Source organism: Ahaetulla prasina, chromosome 16, assembly GCF_028640845.1.
Source record: "Ahaetulla prasina isolate Xishuangbanna chromosome 16, ASM2864084v1, whole genome shotgun sequence".
Taxonomy (NCBI): Eukaryota; Metazoa; Chordata; class Lepidosauria; order Squamata; family Colubridae; genus Ahaetulla; species Ahaetulla prasina.
The window spans coordinates 7,777,501-7,800,569 of NC_080554.1; the positions used below are offsets into that span (position 1 = coordinate 7,777,501).

At 45.4% G+C, this 23,069-nt stretch overlaps 1 protein-coding gene across 2 annotated transcripts in view; it reads right to left on the reverse strand.

The window, feature by feature from the left end:
* The window catches only part of ASTN2 (astrotactin 2), a 479,279-nt gene that overhangs the window by 17,307 nt on the left and 438,903 nt on the right, over positions 1-23,069 (reverse strand). For both annotated transcript variants that reach the window (XM_058159180.1, XM_058159179.1), the window contains exon 20: positions 11,123-11,264. In XM_058159180.1, coding sequence (XP_058015163.1) covers positions 11,123-11,264 — 142 coding nt within the window. The remainder of the gene's footprint in view (positions 1-11,122; positions 11,265-23,069) is intronic.

The following is a 23,069-nucleotide window of genomic DNA, read 5'->3' on the forward strand; positions in this document are numbered from 1 at the left end:
ACGTACGTATCAACAAGGGTCAGGAGTTCTGAGACTTGGATTAGGAAGCCAGGCCCCTCCTTGAAGCATAAGCAATTAATTATTATTAATAGAATCTACACATAGAGGATTGGTGCTGTTTGGGCAAGACAAAACGATACATCTCCACTTTTCTCTCCCTCCCTCCCTCCCTCTCTCTGTTCTCTCTCTCTCATTCTTTGTTTTCTGTCTATCTTCTCTCTCTTTCTTTCTCTTCCTCTCTCTCTCCTCTCTCTTTCTCTGTCTCCTCTTTCTTTCTGTCTTCTTTTTCTCTTCTCTCTCTCTCCTCTCTTACTCTCTTCTCTTTCTCTCTCTCTCTCTCTTTCTCTGTCTGTCTTCTCTTCTCTCTTATTCTCTCTCTCTTATTCTCTTCTCTTTCTCTCTCTCCTTTCTTCTCTTTCTCTTCTCTCTGTCTTTCTCTCTCTCTCCTCTCTCTTACTCTGTCTTTTCTTTCTCGCTGTCTTATCTTTCTCTTCTCAATTTTCTTTTTGCTTCTTAACTGCCACTCTGTCTTTCTCTCTCTCTCCTTTCTTCTCTCTCTCTCCTCTCTCTCCTCTCTCTCTCTCTCTTCTATCTCTCTCCTCTTTCTCTCTCTTCTCTCTTCCCTCTTCTCTCTCTCTGTATTCTCTCTCTCCTCTCTTTCTCTTCTCTCTCCTCTCTTTCTCTGTCTTCTCTCCTCTCTCTCTTTCTGTCTTCTCTTTCTCTTCTCTGTCTTTCTCTCTCTCTCTCCTCTCTCTTACTCTGTCTTTTCTTTCTCGCTGTCTTATCTTTCTCTTCTCAATTTTCTTTTTGCTTCTTAACTGCCACTCTCTCTCTCTCTCTCTCTCTCTGCTCTCTCCTCTCTCTCTTCTCTCTTACTCTGTCTTCTCTTTCTCACTTCTCTCTCTCTCCTCTCTTTCCCTCTCCTCTCTCTCTCCTCTCTCTGTCTCTCTCTTCTATCTCTCTCCTCTTTCTCTCTCTTCTCTCTTCCCTCTTCTCTCTCTCTGTATTCTCTCTCTCCTCTCTTTCTCTTCTCTCTCCTCTCTTTCTCTGTCATCTCTCTCTCTCTCTCTTTCTCTCTCTCTCTCTGCATTTGTGTGTGTTCTATTGTTTGGGGCATTTGAAAGTCCACAAATGATAAAAGCAGAACAAGATCCATTATTAGGTAATGCCGTCTAGATCAATCTTGCCCAGTATATAAAATCTTCCTCAGTGCGCCAGTCACAAACCCTCAAGGATTAGTAGAGAAAGAGAAGTGGAAGGTTAAAACAGCCGCCTCCATAACGTTGCAACAAGCTTAGTAGCTACTGTCCAACCACTACAGAAATACCCAGCAAAACAACTCAAGGAAGACACGTTTCAAGTTGCAAGGAGTCGTGTCAGCTGCCTGATTCCTTCCAACTTGTAGCAGAGAATACATTCTGCCAGATTTTTCCAGAAGGCCAATCTATGGGGTGCAAAACAGACTGTGCAACAGTGACACCTCTGTGTTCCAACATCTTCATGGTTTGAGGTGGCCTCTGCTGTTTCCTTCGCCCATTGAATGTGCAGGCTTCTCCTTCTGCATGATGGGGGGCCTAACCCTGACTTTTTAAATCTTTTTTATTTATCCTAGACATAAATTGTTTCAACTTCTACCCTCAAAACGGTGTTATAAGGCATTGCACACCAGAACAACTAGAAACAAGGACATTTGTCTTCCCCATGCCATCACTCTAATTCCCACAACACTGACAAACTATTTAGTAAGACTGTATTACTATTATTCTTCTCATCCTTCCTATTACCTATCTCCTCCCAGTTAAGACTATAACCTTGTTGCTTGCATCTCTACGATTTATATTGTTTTATTTAGTTTCCTAGCACAGTTATGTTGATGGCTTATTTAGTATCCTGTGACTATCACTAAGTGTTGTATCTTATGATTAATGTATTTGTGATGATTATGACTACGATCATGATTATCACTTATAGCTTGTATGTACACTGAGAGCTTATGCACTGAAGACAAATTCCTTGTGTGTCCAATCACGCTTAGCCAATAAAGAATTCTGTTCTGTTTTGTTCCATTCCATTCCATTCCATTCCATTCCATTCCATTCTTCCACGCTACATTCATTCTATTCTATTCTATTCTATTCTATTCTATTCTATTCTATTCTATTCTATTCTATTCTATTCTATTCTATTCTATTCTATTCTATTCTATTCCATTCCATTCCATTCCATTCCATTCCATTCCATTCTTCCACTCTACATTCATTCTATTCTATTCTATTCCAAATTTCTTTTCTTTTCTTTTCTATTCTATTCCATTCCATTCCATTCCATTCCATTCCATTCTACTCTTCCGCTCTACATTCATTCTGTTCTGTTCTGTTCTATTCTATTCTATTCCAAATTTCTTTACTATTCCATTCCATTCTTCCACTCTACGTTCGTTCTGTTCTGTTCTGTTCTGTTCTGTTCTGTTCTACTCTACTCTACTCTACTCTACTCTACTCTACTCTACTCTACTCTACACTCTACTCTACTCTACTCTACTCTACTCTACTCCACTCCACTCCACTCCACTCCACTCCACTCCACTCCACTCCACTCCACTCCACTCCACTCCACTCTGAAAATGTAAAAGAGGTGGGGGTTTTTTATGTCTACCACTCCAAATTTAGGATGATATATAGCTTACATTCCTCACAGCCCATCTCTGGGTTCTGAAGGTGCATTGTATCTCATCCCACCACATCAAATGATTTGCAACAGTTCCAATCACCCATCTTGGGCAGCCCCGAACCCTGAAGGGGGAGTGGATTCTTGGTTGACTTTTGATGCAACCTTTGGGTTCCACAACAACAACAACAACAAAAAGGCATTTGCCTGCGGATCTAAATAGCCTTTTTTTTTTACCCCTCTGGAGGGAATTCATTCCTTGGATCTCAACCCCGACACAGAAGGAGGCTTCCTATTTATACAAATATTTGAAATGTTTTGTTTAAAAAAAAAAAAAAGTTTGCAGCCTTAGAAATCAGACCAGACAGAAAGAGAAAAAAACAACAACACCAGAATCCCGCAGGGAAACCTGATCCCAGCCGGGGGAAAAAAAAAAAACACGTGCTGCCTCTGACCGAGAAAACATCCCTTCACGAGAAAACATCCCTTCACGGGAGCGAGCGCCACAGCATGCAAAAGATTGCAAAACCAAAGAACCCGTTCCATGGGTCGATGGGGAAAGGCACGCGAGATCTTCGACGCTTCCAGGAGAATACCAAAGCGTTCCTCCAGGCCACCTCTCTGCCTTCCCGGTGAACTTCGCTTTACTCAGTTGGACAAGGCTCAGTTGTACAAAAGTACAAAACGGGTAGGGAAACCAAAAGAAAAAAAAAAAAGGAAAAAGAACAGGAAGAAAGGAAACCCCCGACTGGAATCCCTTGTCTCCTAGAGATAACTTTCAAAGGGGACTTCCTGTACTTTTGGCATGCCGTCAAGCGTTCTTCGTTTGCCAGAGGATAAGGAGGAGGAGAAGGGAAGAGACGAGATACATGTTGCAACTGTCTGCAAGGAAGACTGTAATTTGCCGCGTCGATTCCAACCCGGCACAAGTTATGGGCTTCTTTTAAGCAGCCCTGATACACCAACAGCCGTATGCCCAAGGAAATAATAGCAATAGAACAACAGAGTTGGAAGGGACCTTGGAGGCCTTCTAGTCCAACCCCCTGCCCAGGCAGGAAACCCTACACCATCTCAGAAAGATCCAACATTTTCTTAAAAATTCCCAGTGTTGGAGCATTCACAACTTCTGCAGGCAAGTCGTTCCACTTATTAATTGTTCTAACTGTCAGGAAATTTCTCCTTAGTTCTAAGTTGCTTCTTTCTTTGATCAGTTTCCACCCACTGCTTCTTGTCCTGCCTTCAGGTGCTTTGGAGAACAGCCCGACTCCCTCTTCTTTGTGGCAACCCCTGAGATATTGGAACACTGCTATCATGTCTCCCCTAGTCCTTCTTTTTATCAAACTAGACATACCCAGTTCCTGCAACCGTTCTTCGTATGTTTTAGTCTCCAGTCCCCTAATCCTCTTGGCTGCTCTTCTCTGCACTCTTTCTAAGAGTCTCCACATCTTTTTTACATCGTGGCGACCAAAACTGGATGCAGGATTCCAAATGTGGCCTTACCAAGGCATTATAAAGTGGTATTAACACTTCACGTGATCTTGATTTTATTAACTGGGTTTTATTGCTGGGTCACTTCTGACTAACAAGTTTCTTTAGTCGGCTCCATAGATTTTCCATTGGGTGAAGGTCTGGGCTATTCCCAGGCCATTCCAGCAGTGGAATAGGATTATCTTGAAACTCCCCCCCCCAAAAAAAAGAGAGGTGTTATTAGCAATTAAACCTCAAAAACAACCTCTTCCCAAAAGGTTTCCACAATTTTGGCCACTGCTGTAAAAGCAATTTTTTTTTCTTTTAATCAGAACGGAAGTGGTTGGGTGGGAAATGTACCCATTGAGGGTTTAGGGTAGAGTGCCGCTTGTACGTGATCTCAAACTGACGGATAGATGTCTCAGCGATGGAAAAAAACAAAATGAAAACTGGAAAGAACATTCAACAGAAACTTCCCATCCTTTAAAAGTTTATCGATGGCGTTCAGGTAGCACCCATGAAAGACGGTGCCACGGAGAAGGGCGCTACAAGATAGGGCCTCTGGTGGCTCAACAGACTAATACAGTCTGTTATTAACAGCAGCTGCTTGCAATTACTGCAGGTTCTAGTCCCACCAGGCCCAAGGTTGACTCAGCCTTCCATCCTTTATAAGGTAGGTAAAATGAGGACCCAGATTGTTGGGGCAATAAGTTGACTTTGTATATAATATACAAATGGATGAAGACTATTGCTTGACATAGTGTAAGCCGCCCTGAGTCTTCGGAGAAGGGCGGGATATAAATGCAAATTAAAAAAAAAATTACAAATTTTTACAAATAGCTCAAGGTAGCGAGCATATCCGAAGCACTTTCCTCCTCTTAGTTTCTCCACAACAGTGTGGGATGTTGGGCTGAGAGAGAGAATGACTGGCCCAAAGTCATCCAACTGGCTATCAGGCCTAAAACAGGACTAGAACTCACCATCTCCTGGTGATTGGCTCAGAGTCACCCAGTCGGCTTTCATGCCTAAAGTGGGGCTCGAACTCATCATCTCCTGGTGATTGGCCCCAAGTCGCTCAATTAGCTTTCATGGCTAAGGCAGGACTAGAACTCACCATCTCCTGGTGATTGGCCCTAAGGCACTCGATTAGCTTTCGTGGCTAAGGCAGGACTAGAACTCACCATCTCCTGGTGATTGGCCCTAAGGCACTCAATTAGCTTTCGTGGCTAAGGCAGGACTAGAACTCACCATCTCCTGGTGATTGGCCCCAAGTCACTCAATTAGTTTTCGTGGCTAAGGCAGGACTAGAACTCACCATCTCCTGGTGATTGGCCCCAAGTCACTTGATTAGCTTTCGTGGCTAAGACAGGACTAGAACTCACCATCTCCTGGTGATTGGATCAGAGTCACCCAGTCAGCTTTCATGCCTAAAGTGGGACTAGAACTCACCGTCTCCTGGTGATTGGTTCAGAGTCACCCAGTCGACTTTCATGCCTAAAGCGGGACTAGAACTCACTGTCTCCTGGTGATTGGCCCCAAGTCACCCAGCCAACTTTCAATCCTAAAACGGGACTGGAACTCACAGGCTCCAGTTTTCTAGCCCCCATGCCTCAACTTAAGCCAGACCAAACCGGCTCTTGAGGATGACAAAATGCTTTTGAAGTTAGAAAAGAAAACAAAAGCCACCGCCATTCATTTTCTTTGTCTTCTTAGCTCCCTTCCCTTAGAGAGAGCTCTTTCTCCACTTCCCTCCGCCTACTTTTGGAGAGAGATTAGGAAAGATTTATTTAATTGCATTAGCTTACTATACATGGGGGAGGTTGGGAAGAGCCAGGAATGAGATAAGGGAAGGATGAATGCTGTTCCAATTTGGGGTTATCAATCAATGAAGCCTTATCGAGGGACTAGGCAGATAAAATACCCACGTTTTATTTCCAGGGAAGCGGGAGAGAGACAGACAGAGAGAGAGAGAAAAAAAGAAGAAAACCATGAAAAATCCATGTTATCTCTCCTCTACAGAACTTCTAAACACTGGCTAATTTGTCTTAGCTGCTTATACTTCCAAGCCACCTTCCTATCTAACTTGATTTATCTTCCTTACAAGAGATGGAATACGCAGCTCCTAGGTACGGGCGGGAGGCTAGACAGATAATGGCCGAGAGAGATTCGTTGTTGTTGTTGTTGTTGTTTGAAAATGGCAAACAACTTTTCGTTCCTGAGATTAGGAGAAAAACAACCGAGGAAACCGGAAAAGAAGAGAAAGAAGAAACTTCTGAGTTAGAAAACTATTTTTCACTTCTGCAGGAGAAAAGGTGAAAGCCAGAGGTGGGGTTTCAGCAGGTTCTGACCAGTTCTGGAGAACCAGTAGCGGAAATTTTGAGTAGTTCGGAAAACCGGTAGTAAAAATTCTGACTGGCCCCGTCCCCATCTATTCTCTACCTCCCAAGTCCCAGCTGATCGGGAGGAAATGGGGATTTTGCAGTAACCTTCCCCTGGATTGGGGTGGGAATGGGGATTTTACAGCATCCTTCCCCTGCCACACCCACCAAGCCACGCCCACAGAACCGGTAGTAAAAAAATTTGAAACCCACCATTGGTGAAAGCCAGTTTGATCTAGTGGTTAAGGCATCGGGCTGGGAGACGGTGAGATCTAATCCCGTTTTAGGCATGAAAACCAACTGGGTGACTTTAGGCCAATCGCCAGGAGGCAGTGAGTTCAAATCCTGTCTTAGGCATGAAAGCCAGCTACTTCACAGCTGCCAATTCTTTTAACTGTTGGCCTTCGATACGCCACACTGAACTTTCCCCACGAACCTAGGATATTGATATTATTATTAGGCGTGCCATGCCCCATGAATGACAAAGGGTGGCTTGATAAAGATTGTGCAACCTTGAGACATCCGGAAAACATGATTTATGTCTCTTTGATCCTTCTGGTTTCTCAGGTAAGCATGAGAAACACTGACACAACTTTCTCCTCCTCCATCTTCTCCTTCTCCTTCCCCTTCTCCTCTTCCTCTTTCTCCATCTCCTCTTCCTCCAACTTCTCCTTCCCCTCTTCTCTTCCTCCTCCTCCATCTCCTCCTCCTCCATCTTCTCCTTCCCCTTCTCCTCTTCCTCTTTGTCCTCCTCCTCAACTTCTCCTCCTCCTGTTCCACCTCCTCCTCTTCCTCCTCCTCCTCCTCCATCTTCTCCTCCTCCTCCTTTTCTTCCTCCTCCTCCTCCTCCTCCTCCTCCTCCTCCATCTTCTCCCTCCTCCTCCTTCTCTTCCTCCTCCTCTTCCACCTTCTCCTTCCCCTTCCTCTTCTCCTCCTCCTCCTCCTCCATCTTCTTCTCCCCCTTCTCTTCTTTCTCCTCCATCTCCTCCTCCTCCTTCATCTCCTCCTTCCCCTTCCGCTTCTCCTCTTCCTCCTGCTCCTATATCTTCCCCTTCTCCTCTTCCTCTTCTTCCTCCTCCTCCTCCTTTTCAAACCTCAAACATGGATCTCCTAGCTAGCCTTTTGGCCAAAAAAGAAAAAAAAAAGAAGACGAAAAGAAATATTTTTGTTTGTTTCTTCAAAATGTCAGATGTTGAAAAGGCTACGAAATCCATCATGCTCTATTTGTTTGTTTCTTCTCAGAAGCCGCAAAGCTTGGCTTTGATCTAAGGAAGGAAACATGTGCAAGGGAAGGGAAAGGGACTGGATCAACTGCAGGGACTCATGGCTTGAGGTAGGTCCAAAATGCGTGGACAAATGGAAGCCGCCAGGATGTTAAATAATATTTATGGAATTTGCAAAGAGGGGATGAAAGAGGTTACTCAACTCCCAAATTGGCCTTTGGATTGTGTTACCCAAAGAAGGGATGGAACGGTATTGGGAGAATGCGCAACTCAGCATGCATGTCTCTGCCTGACAGGCAACTTCAAAACACAACCTCCCCGTGGAATTGTCGACAGCTTCAACAGCTTCCAAGAAAAGATGTTTTCTTTCAAGACGAGGAGAAGTAACCAAGTTTGCAAGAGAGACACTCCGCCTAACTAATTTTGCTCCGAATGATGAAGCGGCTTGGATAGCCATAGCAATAGCACTTAGACGTATATACCGCTTTTCAGCCCTCTCTAAGTGGTTTACAGAGTCAGCCTCTTGCCCCCCAACAATCTGGGTCCTCATTTAACCAACCTCAGAAGGATGGAAGGCTGAGTCAACCTTGAGTCAGTTAGGATTGAACTGCTGGCAGTAGGCAGAGTTAGTCTGCAGTGCTGCATTTTAACCACTGCCCCACCACGGCAGGCAAGCAAGCAAGCAAGCAAGCAAGCAAGCAAGGAAGGAAGGAAGGAAGGAAGGAAGGAAGGAAGGAAGGAAGGAAGGAAGGAAGGAAGGAAGGAAGGAAAGAAGGAAGGAAAGGAGAAAAGGGAGGGAGAGAAGGGAGGGAAGGAAGGAAGGGAGGGAGGGAAGGAAGGAAGGAAGGAAGGAAGGGAAGGAGAAAAGGGAGGGAGAGAAGGGAGAGAAGGAAGGAAGCAATAGCAATAGCACTTAGACTTAAATACTGCTTCACAGTGCTTCACAGCCCTCTCTAAGTGGTTTACAGAGTCAGCCTCTTGCCCCCCAACAATCTGGGTCCTCATTTAACCAACCTCAGAAGGATGGAAGGCTGAGTCAACCTTGAGCCGATGAGAATCGAACTGCAGTCAGCCGGCAGAGTTAACTTGCAATACTGCATTCTAACCACTGCCCCACCATGGCAGGCAAGCAAGCAAGGAAGGAAGGAGAAAGGAAGGTCTCAGATTAACAAAGTTCAGTCCAGTTGCCATGGTTCAACCTTTCGACACTTTTGGCCTGGATGATTGAGCCTTCGTTGACATACCTCCCTCCAGCCCCATTGTTGTGATTCGTCCTCCTCTCTCCTCCTCCTCCTCCATCTTCTTCTCCTCCTTCTCTTCCTCCTCCTCCATCTCCTCCTCCTCCTCCTCCATCTCCTCCTTCCCCTTCCGCTTCTCCTCTTCCTCCTGCTCCTATATCTTCCCTTCTCCTCTTCCTCCTCCTCCTCCTTTTCAAACCTCAAACATGGATCTCCTAGCTAGCCTTTTGGCCAAAAAAGAAAAAAAAAGAAGAAGAAAAGAAATATTTTTGTTTGTTTCTTCAAAATGTCAGATGTTGAAAAGGCTACGAAATCCATCATGCTCTATTTGTTTGTTTCTTCTCAGAAGCCGCAAAGCTTGGCTTTGATCTAAGGAAGGAAACATGTGCAAGGGAAGGGAAAGGGACTGGATCAACTGCAGGGACTCATGGCTTGAGGTAGGTCCAAAATGCGTGGACAAATGGAAGCCGCCAGGATGTTAAATAATATTTATGGAATTTGCAAAGAGGGGATGAAAGAGGTTACTCAACTCCCAAATTGGCCTTTGGATTGTGTTACCCAAAGAAGGGATGGAACGGTATTGGGAGAATGCGCAACTCAGCATGCATGTCTCTTCCTGACAGGCAACTTCAAAACACAACCTCCCCGTGGAATTGTCGACAGCTCCAACAGCTTCCAAGAAAAGATGTTTTCTTTCAAGACGAGGAGAAGAAACCAAGTTTGCAAGAGAGACACTCCGCCTAACTAATTTTGCTCCGAATGATGAAGCGGCTTGGATAGCCATAGCAATAGCACTTAGACGTATATACCGCTTTTCAGCCCTCTCTAAGCGGTTTTACAGAGCCAGCCTCTTGCCCCTCAACAGTCTGGGTCCTCGTTTTACCCACCACGGAAGGATGAAAGGCTGAGTCAACCTTGAGCCGGTCAGGATCGAACTGCTGGCAGTAGGCAGAGTTAGCCTGCAGTACTGAATTCCAACCACTGCCCCACCATGGCAGGCAAGCAAGCAAGCAAGCAAGCAAGGAAGGAAGGAAGGAAGGAAGGGAAGGAGAAAAGGGAGGGAGAGAAGGGAGAGAAGGAAGGAAGCAATAGCAATAGCACTTAGACTTAAATACTGCTTCACAGTGCTTCACAGCCCTCTCTAAGCGGTTTACAGAGTCAGCCTCTTGTCCCCCCAACAATCTGGATCCTCATTTTAGCCACCTCGGAAAGATGGAAGGCTGAGTCAACCTTGAGCCGATGAGAATCGAACTGCAGTCAGCCGGCAGAGTTAACTTGCAATATGCATTCTAACCCCTGTGCCACCAGGGCTCATGAGGAAGAGCAGCAAAAGGTCTCAGATTAACAAAGTTCAGTCCAGTTGCCATGGTTCAACCTTTCGACACTTTTGGCCTGGATGATTGAGCCTTCATTGACATACCTCCCTCCAGCCCCACTGTTGTGATTCGTCCTCCCTCCTCTCCTCAGCTGGGCCCCTCCCGTCTCCAACCGTGCCTTTTATCAGACTCCGAGTCTGATAATGAAGATGAACGGCCTGTCATGCCTCCAGCCCCCCCCCCCCGGCCCCTCCAAGTCTGATAATGAAGATGAACGGCCTGTCATGCCTCCAGCCCCCGGCCCTGGCCCCATGCCCAGAGAGGATTCCAGGAGTGAAAGGACAAGCCCGATAAACCTCACTCATACAGCGTGTGTTCCTTTGGCTCAGCCTTCAGAGCAGGAAGCCAGCCAGGTGCTGGAATTACTCGGCCCTACTCCCTCTGACCCCTCCCTTTCCCAGACGCTGACAGCAGATCCAGCTGAAGACAATTCAGAGTGGGAGGACCCTTGCTTCTGGAGATCTGAGAGGCGACGCCAGCAGAAGGAGGGGTGGGGCAGGCCTGGATAAATGCTGGGTCATGGAGCCACACCCCACAGCCTATATAAAGGACCTGCTTTTGGCATTCCAACCTTGAGTCAAGCAAAGTCTTAGCTAGTTTGCTGATATCAGACCCTATCGCTGAAGTCACAACTTGGACTCCTGCCTGCCCTGATAAACCTCGAAGGGACTTGGCAAGTTGCAGAGGCTTTGTTGCCAAGTTTGTTACAGACTTCCTTGACTCGTTGGTCGGAGTGGGAGGTGAGACACGACACCCGCCTTCCCTTTGCTTACTTGTACAATCCATCCGGCTCCAAACATTTGAAAATGATGGAATAAAGGCTGGCATCTTGGCCATCCCCGTGAGTCCTCCCGGCAGCAACGCAGGCAGTTCCAAGGCCGGACAATAAATCGTCAGCAAAGCTCAAGGATTCTCCTGTAGATCCCAAAAAAGAGAGAGAGAGAGAGAGAAATGAGAGATGCCGCTCAATGAATTTATTTATTCGGACAGAGGTATTTAACATTGCATTGCAGGATCTGCAAAATTGAAGGTGGTGATGCACACTCAGGCATTTCTCCTACGGAGTCCTTGGTGTTGTCCGAGCTTGGCTCTTGGCTTGCAGATGCTTCAGAACCCAACTGTTCTGGCCTCCCTCGCCTCTGTACAAGTGATGGCTTAATTAGCCATCACTATCAGCTCTGGCAGCAGAATAGCCAGTGTCTGCCAAGAGCCTCCGTTATCTTCCACGATGCTGGTGAGTCACAAACTTCAGCTCTAGTCAATCAGTGGATTTGCCTGTTACAAAGAGACACAGCAGCTCTGGCTGCCTTTTATATCCTGTGGGGTGTGGCTCCATGACTCAGCACTTCCTAGGCCTGCCCCACCCTTGCTTCTGTTGTTCCCTCCTCTCCTGCCTACGAAACCAAGCCTGATTGCCATCAGCTGGGTCTGCAGGCGTGGCCTGGGGGGGGGAAGAGTCAGGGGATGGAGGCCTCATTATCTCTTCCACCTGGCCTGTTTCTGGCTCCTGGAGCTGAGCCAGGCAAGCTGGTGCTCCCGAGGTAAGTCCTGACGGCCCTTCCCCCTCACTGTCCAAGTCACTTTCTGGCAGCAGGCCCGGCTCAGGGGGTGCAGACACAACACCAACTAGGTAACATTATCAAGATGAGAGACAGTGGGCTTCGCTCCCTGTTTATATATACTAGCTTGCTTTGCCAGTGTTGCTAGGGTTATGTTTTTCTTCTTGATAGTTCTCAGATCAGGGTATTGTTTTCTAATGGATTGTTTGTCTGGTGTTAATCCCTGCTTATCTGGGTACTGACCACTTATAGAGAATGTGTCCTGGTCTTTTTGTTTCCTTCTTACTTAGTCAGCAGTTAGCAGTTCTGGCGGTTTCAATCCCTAGTGTAAGTCTCCTACATGAATAGGGTGAAGGGGGTTGGACTAGATGACCTCCAAGGTCCCTTCCAACTCTGTTACTGTTACTTACTTCATTTATAGAAGCTTTGAATGCTGGAGAAAATAAATAAATAAATAGTTGTAATAAATGAGAGTCTTAGAAAGAAGTCAAAGAAGGAAGAGGAGATCCATTCTGTGCATCGTTTCGGCTAGATAAAAATGACGTTATTTTGATAATTCCTTTCTCTTTCTCTCAAACTGTTTTTAATTTATAAAGCCGTAGATGTCTCGGGGTGATCTCGGCACCGTCTGGGCGGGGGTTGTTACAAATGAAGCCAGTGAGGTGGGTTGGATAGGGGTGTGTGGGGGCCAGGAGAACAGCAAAGGAAGACGAGAAATGAATCCCCCTTCCCAATTCCCCCCCCGCCCTACAAATATATATATATATATATATATATATATATACACTGTTTTATTTCATTTTGCTTCGTCTTTTGATGGGAAGATCAGCTCCCACTCAAAACAACAGCAACATCTCTTCTGTCTGAACAAAATGGAAACCAGGAGCGTGCAAAGGCTTGCACGGGTAAAATAAATATATAGTTTTGGATGGTGGCACAGACAGCCGTGATCAAACCCCAGCCCCCGACGGAGCTATGATGGAGAACAGCTAACGCAGGCCTCCATTTGCTCTCCCTTTTCAAGGAAAGGAAAACAGGAGTGGATTGTCAAGGTAAAGGTAAAGGTTCCCCTCGCGCATACGTGCTAGTCGTTCCCAACTCTAGGGGGCAGTGCTCATCTCCGTTTCAAAGCCGAAGAGCCACAGCGCTGTCCGAAGACGTCTCCGTGGTCATGTGGCTGGCATGACTCAATGCCAAAGGCGCACGGAACGCTGTTCCCTTCCCACCAAAGGTGGTCCCTATTTTTTTTCTACTCGCATTTTTTTTATGTGCTTTTGAACTGGAAGCTTTCAAGAAGAGACTGGACTGTCATCTGTCAGAAATGGTGAAAGGTCTCCTGCTTGGGCAGAGGCGGGGGGTTGGACTAGATGACCTACAAGGTCCCTTTCGGCTCTGTTATTCTATATTCAGTGGAATAGATCACCTTCAGAAGTTGTGGGAACTTCATCCCTGGAGGCTTTCAATAAGAGATTGGACTGCCATCTGTCAGAAATGGTGAAGGGTCTTCTGCTTTTGTGGGAGGGTTGGATTAGATGACCTACAAGGTCCCTTTTAATCTGTTAAAAACGTAAAGGTTCCCCTTGCACATACGTGCTAGTCGTTCCCGACTCTAGGGGGCGGTGCTCATCTCCGTTTCAAAGCCGAAGAGCCAGCGCTGTCTGAAGACGTCTCCGTGGTCATGTGGCTGGCATGACTCAACGCCAAAGGCTCACGGAACGCTCTTCTCTTCCCACTAAGGGTGGTCCCTATTTTTTCTACTTGCATTTTTTTTTAGATGCTTTTGAATTGGAAGCTTTCAAGAAGAAACTGGACTGTCATCTGTTAGAAATGGTGTAGAATCTCCTGCTTGGGCAGAGGAGGGCTGGACTGAATGACCTCCAAGGTCCCTTCCAGCTCTATTTTTTTTTCTATTGATTGATTCAACTTAAGGAGGAACTTTCTGACAGTGAGAACAATCAACCCATGGAACAACGCCAAAGGCGCACAGAGCGCTGTGACCTTCCCACCAAAGGTGGTCCCTGTTTTTTCTACTTGCATTTTTTTACCTGCTTTCGAACTGCTAGGTTGGCAGAAGCTGGGATAAGTAACGGGAGCTCACCCCATTACGCAGCACTAGGGATTCGAACCGCTGAACTGTCGACGTCCCTTTGCATTGTCAAGAGGCACCCCCAAATAACTTGGAGGAAAACAGTCTTTTAGGACTGGCTTTCTCCTCTTTCCTAGCCCACCAAATTTGCCAATTTTAGTGGAAAGGAAGGTGAACTGGGAGCTGTTTCCATTTCAAGGTCAGCTTTTGGTTTCTTCTGCTTCTTTGTTCAGGAAACACCTGGAGTTGGGAGGTCAGTAAAAATAGGTCCCATGTGTGTGTCACGGCACCATTCCTGCCTGCTTTCCAGGTTTGTACCTTGTCAAGACGTTAAGATCAAAGGGTAGGAGGGAGGGAGAGAGGGAGGGGTGGTCCCAGTGATGGGGAGGCAAAGAAAGTGAAGCCCATCAACCATCTTGACCTCCGTTGGAGGTCCCATCACTGTAGCATGGGGCCCCATCCCAACTTACCCAAGTTAAAAAAAAAAAAAACTCAAGAAGAATAACCTCAGTGAGAGACAGGGAAATTCCAATCTGAAGTCCGGTCTCTAAATCTTTCTTTCTTTCTTTCTTTCTTTCTTTCTTTCTTTCTTTCTTTCTTTCTTTCTTTTTCTTCTTTCTTCTTCCTTCCTTCCTTCCCTGTCTGTCTTTCCTTCCTTCCTCCCTCTTCTTTTCCCCTCCAAATTTTCCTTCTTCCTTCTTTCCTTCCTCTCATCCCCATTTCTTTTTTTCCTTCTTTCATTCCTTCCTCCCTCTTCTTTTCCCCTCCAAATCTTCCTTCCTTCCTTCTTTCCTTCCTCTCATTCCCATTTCTTTCTTTCTTTCCTTCCTTTTTCTTCTTCCTTCCTTCTCTCCTTCCTTCCTGTCTGTCTTTCTTCCCTTCCTTTCTTCCTCCCTCTTCTTTCCCCCTCCAAATCTTCCTTCCTTCCTTCTTTCTTCCTCTCATTCCCATTTCTTTCTTTCTTTCCTTCCTTTTTCTTCTTCCCTCCTTCCTTCTCTCCTTCCTTCCTGTCTGTCTTTCTTCCCTTCCTTTCTTCCTCCCTCTTCTTTCCCCCTCCAAATCTTCTTTCCTTCCTTCTTTCCTTCCTCTCATTCCCATTTCTTTCTTTCTTTTTTTTCTTTCTTTCTTTTTCTGTCTGTCTTTCTTTCTTTCCTTCCTTCCTCTTCTTTTCCCCTCCAAATCTTCCTGGAAGGAAGGAAGATTTGGATGGGAAAAGAAGAGGGAGAAAGAAAGAAAGAAAAGGAAGGAAGGAAGGAAGGAAGAAAAAGAAAAGAAAGAAAGAAAGAAAGAAAGAAAGAAAGAAAGAAAGAGTAAGTTGTGTCCAAATGCTCAGCCCATTCACGATTCCACCAGAAGGAGGATATTGTCAGTGTAATCAGCTATTATTCCCCATCACTCTGGGGCCTTTTTCATTCCTCGAGAACTCTGCATTCCTTCACATATTGTCCATCTCCTCTTTGTACTCAAATACACTTCGATATGTGTGTATTTCAGTCCTGTTTTTCCCATAAAGAAACGGCCTTCAAAGCAATGTAAAAAACAGGGCTTAGGTTAGCAATGCAGGAGCTCTGGGGACATCTTCCTACATGCCCCAGACTGGGGAAACATTTTTCTACCTTTCAGGCAGGAGAGACTAAAAAGGGGAGGAAAACCCACCCACCCTTCGGTTTGAACATTCTCTCCACATATTATTTCACCCCAGCTCTCATTCTTGAATTCCGCCACAACAAAATATTCCATTTTGATTATTTGGAACATTTAAAGAGGAAGGGGGGGAAATGATAACCCCATCGTGGCCAACCATGAGATGTTATCAAGAAGGAAGGAAGGAAGGAAGGAAGGAGAAAGGAAGGAAAGAAAGAAAGATAAGAAAGAAAGAAGGAAGGAGTGAAGGAAGAAAAAGAAGGGAGGGAGGAAGGGAGGGAGAAAGAAAGAGAAGGAAGGAAGAGGGAATGGAAGGAAAGAAAAACAAGGAAAGAAGGAAGGAAGGAAGGATGAAAAAGAAGGAAGGAAGGAAGAGAAAGAAAGAACAAGAATGAAGAAAAGAAAGAAAAGAAGAAAGGAAAGAAAGAAAGAAAGATAAGAAAGAAGGAATGAAGGAGTGAAGGAAGGAAGGAAGGAAGGAAGAAAAAGAAGGGAGGGAGGGAGGGAGAAAGAAAGAGAAGGAAAGAAGGAAGGAAGGAAGGATGAAAAAGAAGGAAGGAAGGAAGAGAAAAAGAAAAGAACAAGAATGAAGAAAAGAAAGAAAAGAAGGAAGGAAGGAAGAGGAATGGAAGGAAAGAAAAGAAGGAAGGAAGGAAGGAGTGAAGGAAGGAAGGAAGAAAAGAAGGAGGGAGGAAGGGAGGGAGGGAGAAAGAAAGAGAAGGAAGGAAGAGGGAATGGAAGGAATTAAAGATAAGGAAAGAAAAAAGGAAGGATGAAAAAGAAGGAAGGAAGAGAAAGAAAGAAAGAAAGAACAAGAACGAAGAAGAAAGAAAAAGAAGGAAGGAAGGAAGAGAAAGAAAGAAAGAAAAAGAATGAAGGAAGGAAGGAAGGAAGGAAGGATGATAGAATAGTCACGGCTGTAAACTATATAAAAATAGCCCAATTCTGACCCCTTCACTCCCTCCTTTTATAGGAAGGGGTAAAAGAGTAAACCTCTACCCCCCCCCTCCACCCACCCGTAAAGTCTTCCCAGGGAATGACAGCTAAATGCAAGAAAATATTTCAGCAATCTTTTTAGTAATGAAATATGGAAAAAGTGGTGGTAGTGGGGAGGGAACGGGGTGGGGGGGGTTTTGCGATTTTTGGGAGAGCTCTTCAAATTGATGGCATATCCTTTTATCCAATTTGGAAGGGAAGGAGGTGCACAGCTGGTTTGTGACTTAAAAACCATCCCAATAAATCAAGCCCATCAAAGTCGTCAAGAGCCTCCCCTCCCCGCCAGAGTCATCAAAAGGCCCACCTCTCTCTCTCTTTTTTTTCTTCTCTCTCACTCTCTTCTTTCTTTCTTTCCTTCCTTCTTTCTTTCTTTCTTTCTTTTCTTTCTTTTTCTTTCTCTCTATCTCTCTCCCTTCCTTCCCTCCCTCTCTCTTCCTTCTCTCTTTCTTTTCTTTCTTTCTTTCTTTCCTTCCTTCCTTCCTTCCTTCCTTCCTCTCTCTCTCTCTCTCTCTCTCTCTCTGTCTCTTTGTCGCTCTGTGTCTCTCTCCCTCTCCCTCTCCCTCTTTTGGGAGTGGGGAAACTTCTATGAACTGGAACGTCTTAAGTATAAGGGCCATGATGGCTCGCCGGTTAAAGATGCTGAGCTTATCGGTTGGAAAAGCCAATAGCCCGGGTTCGAGACCCGAGCTCCATGCTACAGGATGAGCTCCCGTCCTCGCCTCAGCTCCTGCCCACCTCACAGTTCGAAAGCAGGCAAATGCGAGTAGATAAATAGGTACCCCTTCAGTGGGAAGGTAACAGTGCTCCGTGGACCTCTGGCATATAGCCATGCTGGCTACATGGCCACAGAAATATCTTCGGCTCAGCTAAGAAACAGAGAAGAGCATCGTACCCTAGAATCGGACATGACTGGACAAGGAAATATTAACCTTTGCCCTTTACGGTATAAAATCTCCTAAGACTAGCATCCTTGTTTTCTTCACCCTAGCCCAACCTTGAGAAGGAAGGCATAACACTTTACAGAGTTTTTACAGATTAACAGTGTTGGAAGGGACCTTGTAGGTCATCTAGTCCAACCCCCCACCCAAGCAGGAGACCCTAAACCATTTCTGACAAATGGCCGTCCAGTCTCTTCTTGAAAGCCTCCAGTGATGAAGCTCCCACAACTTCCGAAGGCAACTTCTGTTCCGTGGGTTGATTGTTCTCACTGTCAGAAAGTTCCTCCTCATTTCTAGGTTGAATCTCTCCTCGGTCAGTTTCCATCCATTATTCCTTGTCTGGTGCTTTGGAAAAATAGCTTGACCCCTTTCCTCCTCTCTGTGGCAGGCCCTCAAGTATTTGAAGACTGCTATCCTGTCTCCCCTGGTTTTTCTCTTCACTAGACTAGCCAGGCCCACTTCATGATGGTCTTTGGAGAAGACTTGGTGATGGAACACATGGATTTTGCATTCCAGAACTTAGATTTTTGGCATTTCCAGAGGAAAAAAAAACACGATAGAAGAGAATATTTGCAACAGGGTTGAACTGTGAGATCTGTGGTTTTCTGCCTGTCAATTGCAAATTAGAGATAGACCAACACTTTAGCTTGCTATATTTAAAATAAAATAATAATAAAAAAGGCTAGAACTAAATTAAATCAGGCTGTCTGCAGAGCGGCAGGTGACTTTTTTTTAAAAAAATAAATAAAATCTGCATGTTTTAGAGAAAGAAAAACTGACAAGAGGGGCCAGCCAAATTAGTAAGCCAAACTACGTGGGAGAAGGGGGAATTCCTTCCATCAGTAGATTTGTATTATTATTATTTTTTTTTAATTTGAAGTATGTATTGCTCTCCGTCTGAAAGCCTGCCAGAGCATCTTACAGAATCGTAAAAAACAAAAAAAAATTGCCATAAAGAAGCACAAACACAGAAAGAAGGGGGAGAGGGGAAGAAGGACGAAAAAGAAGAGGACGGAAGTCAGTCGGTTAAGTCAGGGGTCAGCGATCTGTGGCTCTTTCGCCCCTCTGCTGCGGCTCCCTGTCGTTCAAAATATGCATCACAACCGCCAATGTGCGACACAGGCTGGCACGCGATTTATTGAGCTTTTTCAACCCCCGGTAGGCCGACCATGGATAAATCCAAGTGTAAAGTCTAATATGGTTTCCAGGCCTGACACCAAGGCAAGAAAAGTTTCAGAAGAAAACAGAGCGTTTAATTCAACTACGTATGCTAGTTTTGTGGCCGCTCAGGAAATAAGTCAGGCAAGGGGAAGGGTTTTTGTGGCTCCCGGTGTTTTCTTTGTCTGTGGGAAACGGGTCCAAATGGCTCTTTGACTGTTTAAAGATTACCGACCCCTGAGTTAAGTCACATTGGATTCCTCCTTATCTGGAATCCTGCAGAGAAAGGGATGAAGTTGGTGTGAAGAGAAAAGTAGAAAACCACTTTCGTGTATGACGGTTCAAAATGTCAGCGCTTTTCTTGTTGCTAAAAAAAAAAAAAAAGCATAGCACCTGGAATAAATGCACCCAGTTTTGGTCACCACAATATATATATATATATAAAAAAAGATGTTGAGACTCTGGAAAGAGTGCCGAGAAGAACAACCAAGAGGATTTAGGAGACTGGAGAATAGAACATACGATGAACGGTTGCAAGAATCGAGTCGGTCTACTCTAAGGAAGAGAAGGGCCAGGAGTGACATGATAGCAGCCTTCCAGTTATTTGACAGTATCTGCCACAAAGAAGATGTGGGGGGGTCAACTTATTTTCCAAAGCTCCCGAAAGCAAGACAAGAAGCAATGGGTGGAAACTAATCAAGGAGAGAAGCAACCTGGAACTTAAGGAGAATCTTTCTAACCAGGAGGACAATTAATCTGTGGAACGACTTGCCTCCAGAAGTTGTGAATGCTCCAACACTGGAGGTTTTTAAGAAGAGACTGGACAGCCACCTGTCTGGAATGGGATAGGATCTCCTGCTCGAGCAGGAGACCTCCAAGGTACCTTCCAAATTCTCATGATGGTGATTTCTGGACTTGCACAAGCATTGCCAAGTGAATTCCCACCCCTTTTTTTTTCTTCTACAACGAATGCGACTTGTCTAGTTACATACACACACACATAGAGAGACAGACGTGGGGTGGGGGAAAGGCTTCAGACCCCTTTCTCGCTTCTTATCTCGCCTGGCCCTCCCACAGCTGCTTAAAATTAGGCTGGAATTTTGTTTTCCTGTCAAGTGAATTTGGACGGCTTGGCAAAATCCTTCCCTGCCGCGGCGGCTGCTCGGCCCTTTCCAAGCAAGCACTCGAGGCAGCCCTGCAAGAGACTTGATTTAAGGGAGCCCCCTTTTTGGCTGGGACGGGTTTCCGAGTCAAGAGACCCAGCTGCCAAAGAGGGTCTTGGCTGAGTTGCAGACAAAAGGGGCCTGCCGAACAGACCGGGGGCTGACCCTCGGTGGGAGGGCAGAGGAGGGGCAAAGAGGAGAGACACCCCCCCCTTCCAATCCCCCTCTACTCCCCCCCCACCCGCCCACCAAGCAATGTCTGCTCGCATTGACCCTTCGTTTACAGAGATGAAAGAAGAGACGTGACATTCTGTAGCCGAACAGATGCCGATTCTTGGCTTTGAGAGGTCGCAGAATTGACAGGGGAAATGGTCCCAGGGGAGCCAGGATAATGGAGTTCTGAAGATGGAAGACATCGACTTCCCTCTGTTCAAAGGAAGCCCTGGAATCCATCCCCCGTTTCGTGCAGGTAGACCAGAGAATCAAGTTTCCCCCATGGGAGTTAGCTTTCAGCGCTCAACGCGGTTGAGCAACAAGGGGTTCTCAAGAGTTGTTCTTCTTTTCTCGCCGGTGGGCCGAATGCTCACTTCTGGCTTTCCAACACGTCAGGCGATGGAGCCTTCGGCAAGGAGTCCATCTCGGTTGGCCTCAGGTCTCTCTCAAAGCTAAGGATGGACCTCTGACAGGGGAGCAGAGCTTCAACAATGAATCCGAAGCCTCAATTTGGCGTTCCATCCAGGGCAGCATTGCCCAGCTTTGCCCAGTCAACAGCTTGCCCGTCCATCCAAGGCAGAGGTGATTTCAAATCACGTGGCCCGCATCAACCGGAGACGAACTCGGTACCATGGAGCTAAAAATCAGAAGGCAGTCGCCTAGCACCCAGAACAGGAGTCTCCAAACTACTGTATTTTTCGAAGGATAAAACGCACCTTTCCGTCTCCCCCCTCCAAAAAGAGGGTGAAAATCTGGATGCGTCTTATACTCCGAATGGAGCCCTGCCCGGTTTCTCAAACAGAGGTTTCAGAGGCTGAAAAAAGCATCAGAAATGGAAGCTTTTTTATTTTATTTTTTTATTTGCATTTATATCCCACCCTTCTCCGAAGACTCACACTATGTGCATGGACACTCACACACCCTTACACTATGTCAAGCAATAGTCTTCATCCATTTGTATATTATATACAAAGTCAACTTATTGCCCCCAACAATCTGGGTTGTCATTTTACCTACCTTATAAAGGATGGAAGGCTGAGTCAACCTTGGGCCTGGTGGGACTTCAACCTGCAGTAATTGCAAGCAGCTGCTGTTAATAACAGACTGTCTTAGCAGTCTGAGTTACCAGAGGCCCTTCAGAAAAAAAGCCCCAAATGGAGCTTCAGACAAGAAGCCTCCAAACAGAGCTTCAGAAAAAAAGCCCCAGAGCTTCAGAAAAAAAGCCTCCAAACAGAGCTTCAGAAAAAAAGCCTCCAAACAGAGCTTCAGAAAAAAAGCCCCCAAACAGAACTTCAGAAAAAAAGCCTCCAAACAGAGCTTCAGAAAAAAAGCCTCCAAACAGAGCTTCAGAAAAAAAGCCTCCAAACAGAACTTCAGAAAAAAAGCCCCAAAACAGAATTTCAGAGGGTTTTTTTTTCTAAAGTTCTGTTTTGGAAGCTTTCAGACGCAGAAAAAAGTTTTTTCTGAAACAGAGTTTCAGAGGCAGAAAAAAAAAAGCAAAAAAAAAAAAGCAAGGCACAGAGCTCACAACCAAGGAACCTGTTGCTAAAATTCACCTCTGGGAACAACTGATTGGGGGTATTCCCCGAGGCCAATCCACCTGCCAATCAGTTTTTTTCTTATTTTCCTCCCCAAAAACTAAGGTGCGTCTTATACTCCGAAAAATACGGTACTTGGCAACTTTCAAGACTTGTGCACTTCAGCTCCCAGAATCCCCCCCGTTGAAGTCCACAAGTCTTAAAAGTTGCTAAATTTGCAACTTGAAAGTTGCCAAGTACCGTATTTTTTGGAGTATAAGATAAGTATCAGATAAAAAAATATCAAATAGCATATGAGTAAACTTAGGAAATAATTTGTATTAGATATATTTTTGAAGGAGAGGGGAATTGAGAGTGTGAATAAGCGTGGAGAGACTAGAGATTATAATTTAGGAATTATTTTAGATTATGATTGTTAGTTTTGATACCCTGCATTTTGTTCTGGGAAGTCGGGGTGGGGGGTGGGGGGTAAAGGGGAAGGGAATTGGGGGGTTGAGGTTAGTGATGGAGTGATGGTTAATGTACAGGGATTATTGAAGATGTATAAATATAATTAATGTAGGGTCGGGTCTGACCAGTTGCCATTTTAGAACGGTGGGGAGGGAAAAAAGAGAGAGTAGGAGGTAGGAAAGAGGAGAAGAGGAAGGAAGAGGGGTAGAAGAGGGAGAAGAGTGTAGGGTGGAGGGAGGAGAGGAGGTAGATAAGAGAAGGAGAGGAAGGTTTGGAAAGTAAAAGAAGGTAGAAGAGGGAAGAAGGTTAAAAAGGGGGGGGGTGACTGGGCAGGCCCGACTAATTGTATATAACTGTACATTGGATGAATTATTTGATAAGATTGTAAAAATAAAACTTTTTTATATATAAAAAAAAAAAAGTTGCTAAATTTGCAGACTTCCCCTGGCCTAGAAGGCACTTCTCTGGAATCCGAGGCAACTGGACTTCCTTGGTTTTTTTCTTTGAAGATGTTTCGCTTCTCATCCGAGAAGCTTCTTCAGTTCTGACTGAATCCTTCCATCCCCCCACTGTTCAGTTAGAGCTGAAGAAGCTTCTCGGATGAAAAGGGAAATACTTCTTCATAGCAAAAAAAAAAAAAAAAAGCCCAGTTGCCTCTTGAAAACCTGGATGACCGAGAATCTCTACTGACATTTAGCTACGCCAGAGTTGAAGAAGCTTCTTGGATGGGAAGCGAAACGACTTCAAGGAAAAAAACAACAACAGAAAGCCCAATTGTCCCTTGAGAAAGCACCTTTGGGACAACCATGACCTGGATGATCGATAACTTCCACTGACTTCTCTGGAATGTACCCTATTCTAAAAGTTTACTCAGTTAAGAGAGGAAGACTTGGAGATGGCCACAGATGTCAGTAATTCCAACAAACAGCTCTGTTTACAAGAGCAAACCGCTCCAAGGCTCCGAGAGTTCACGCT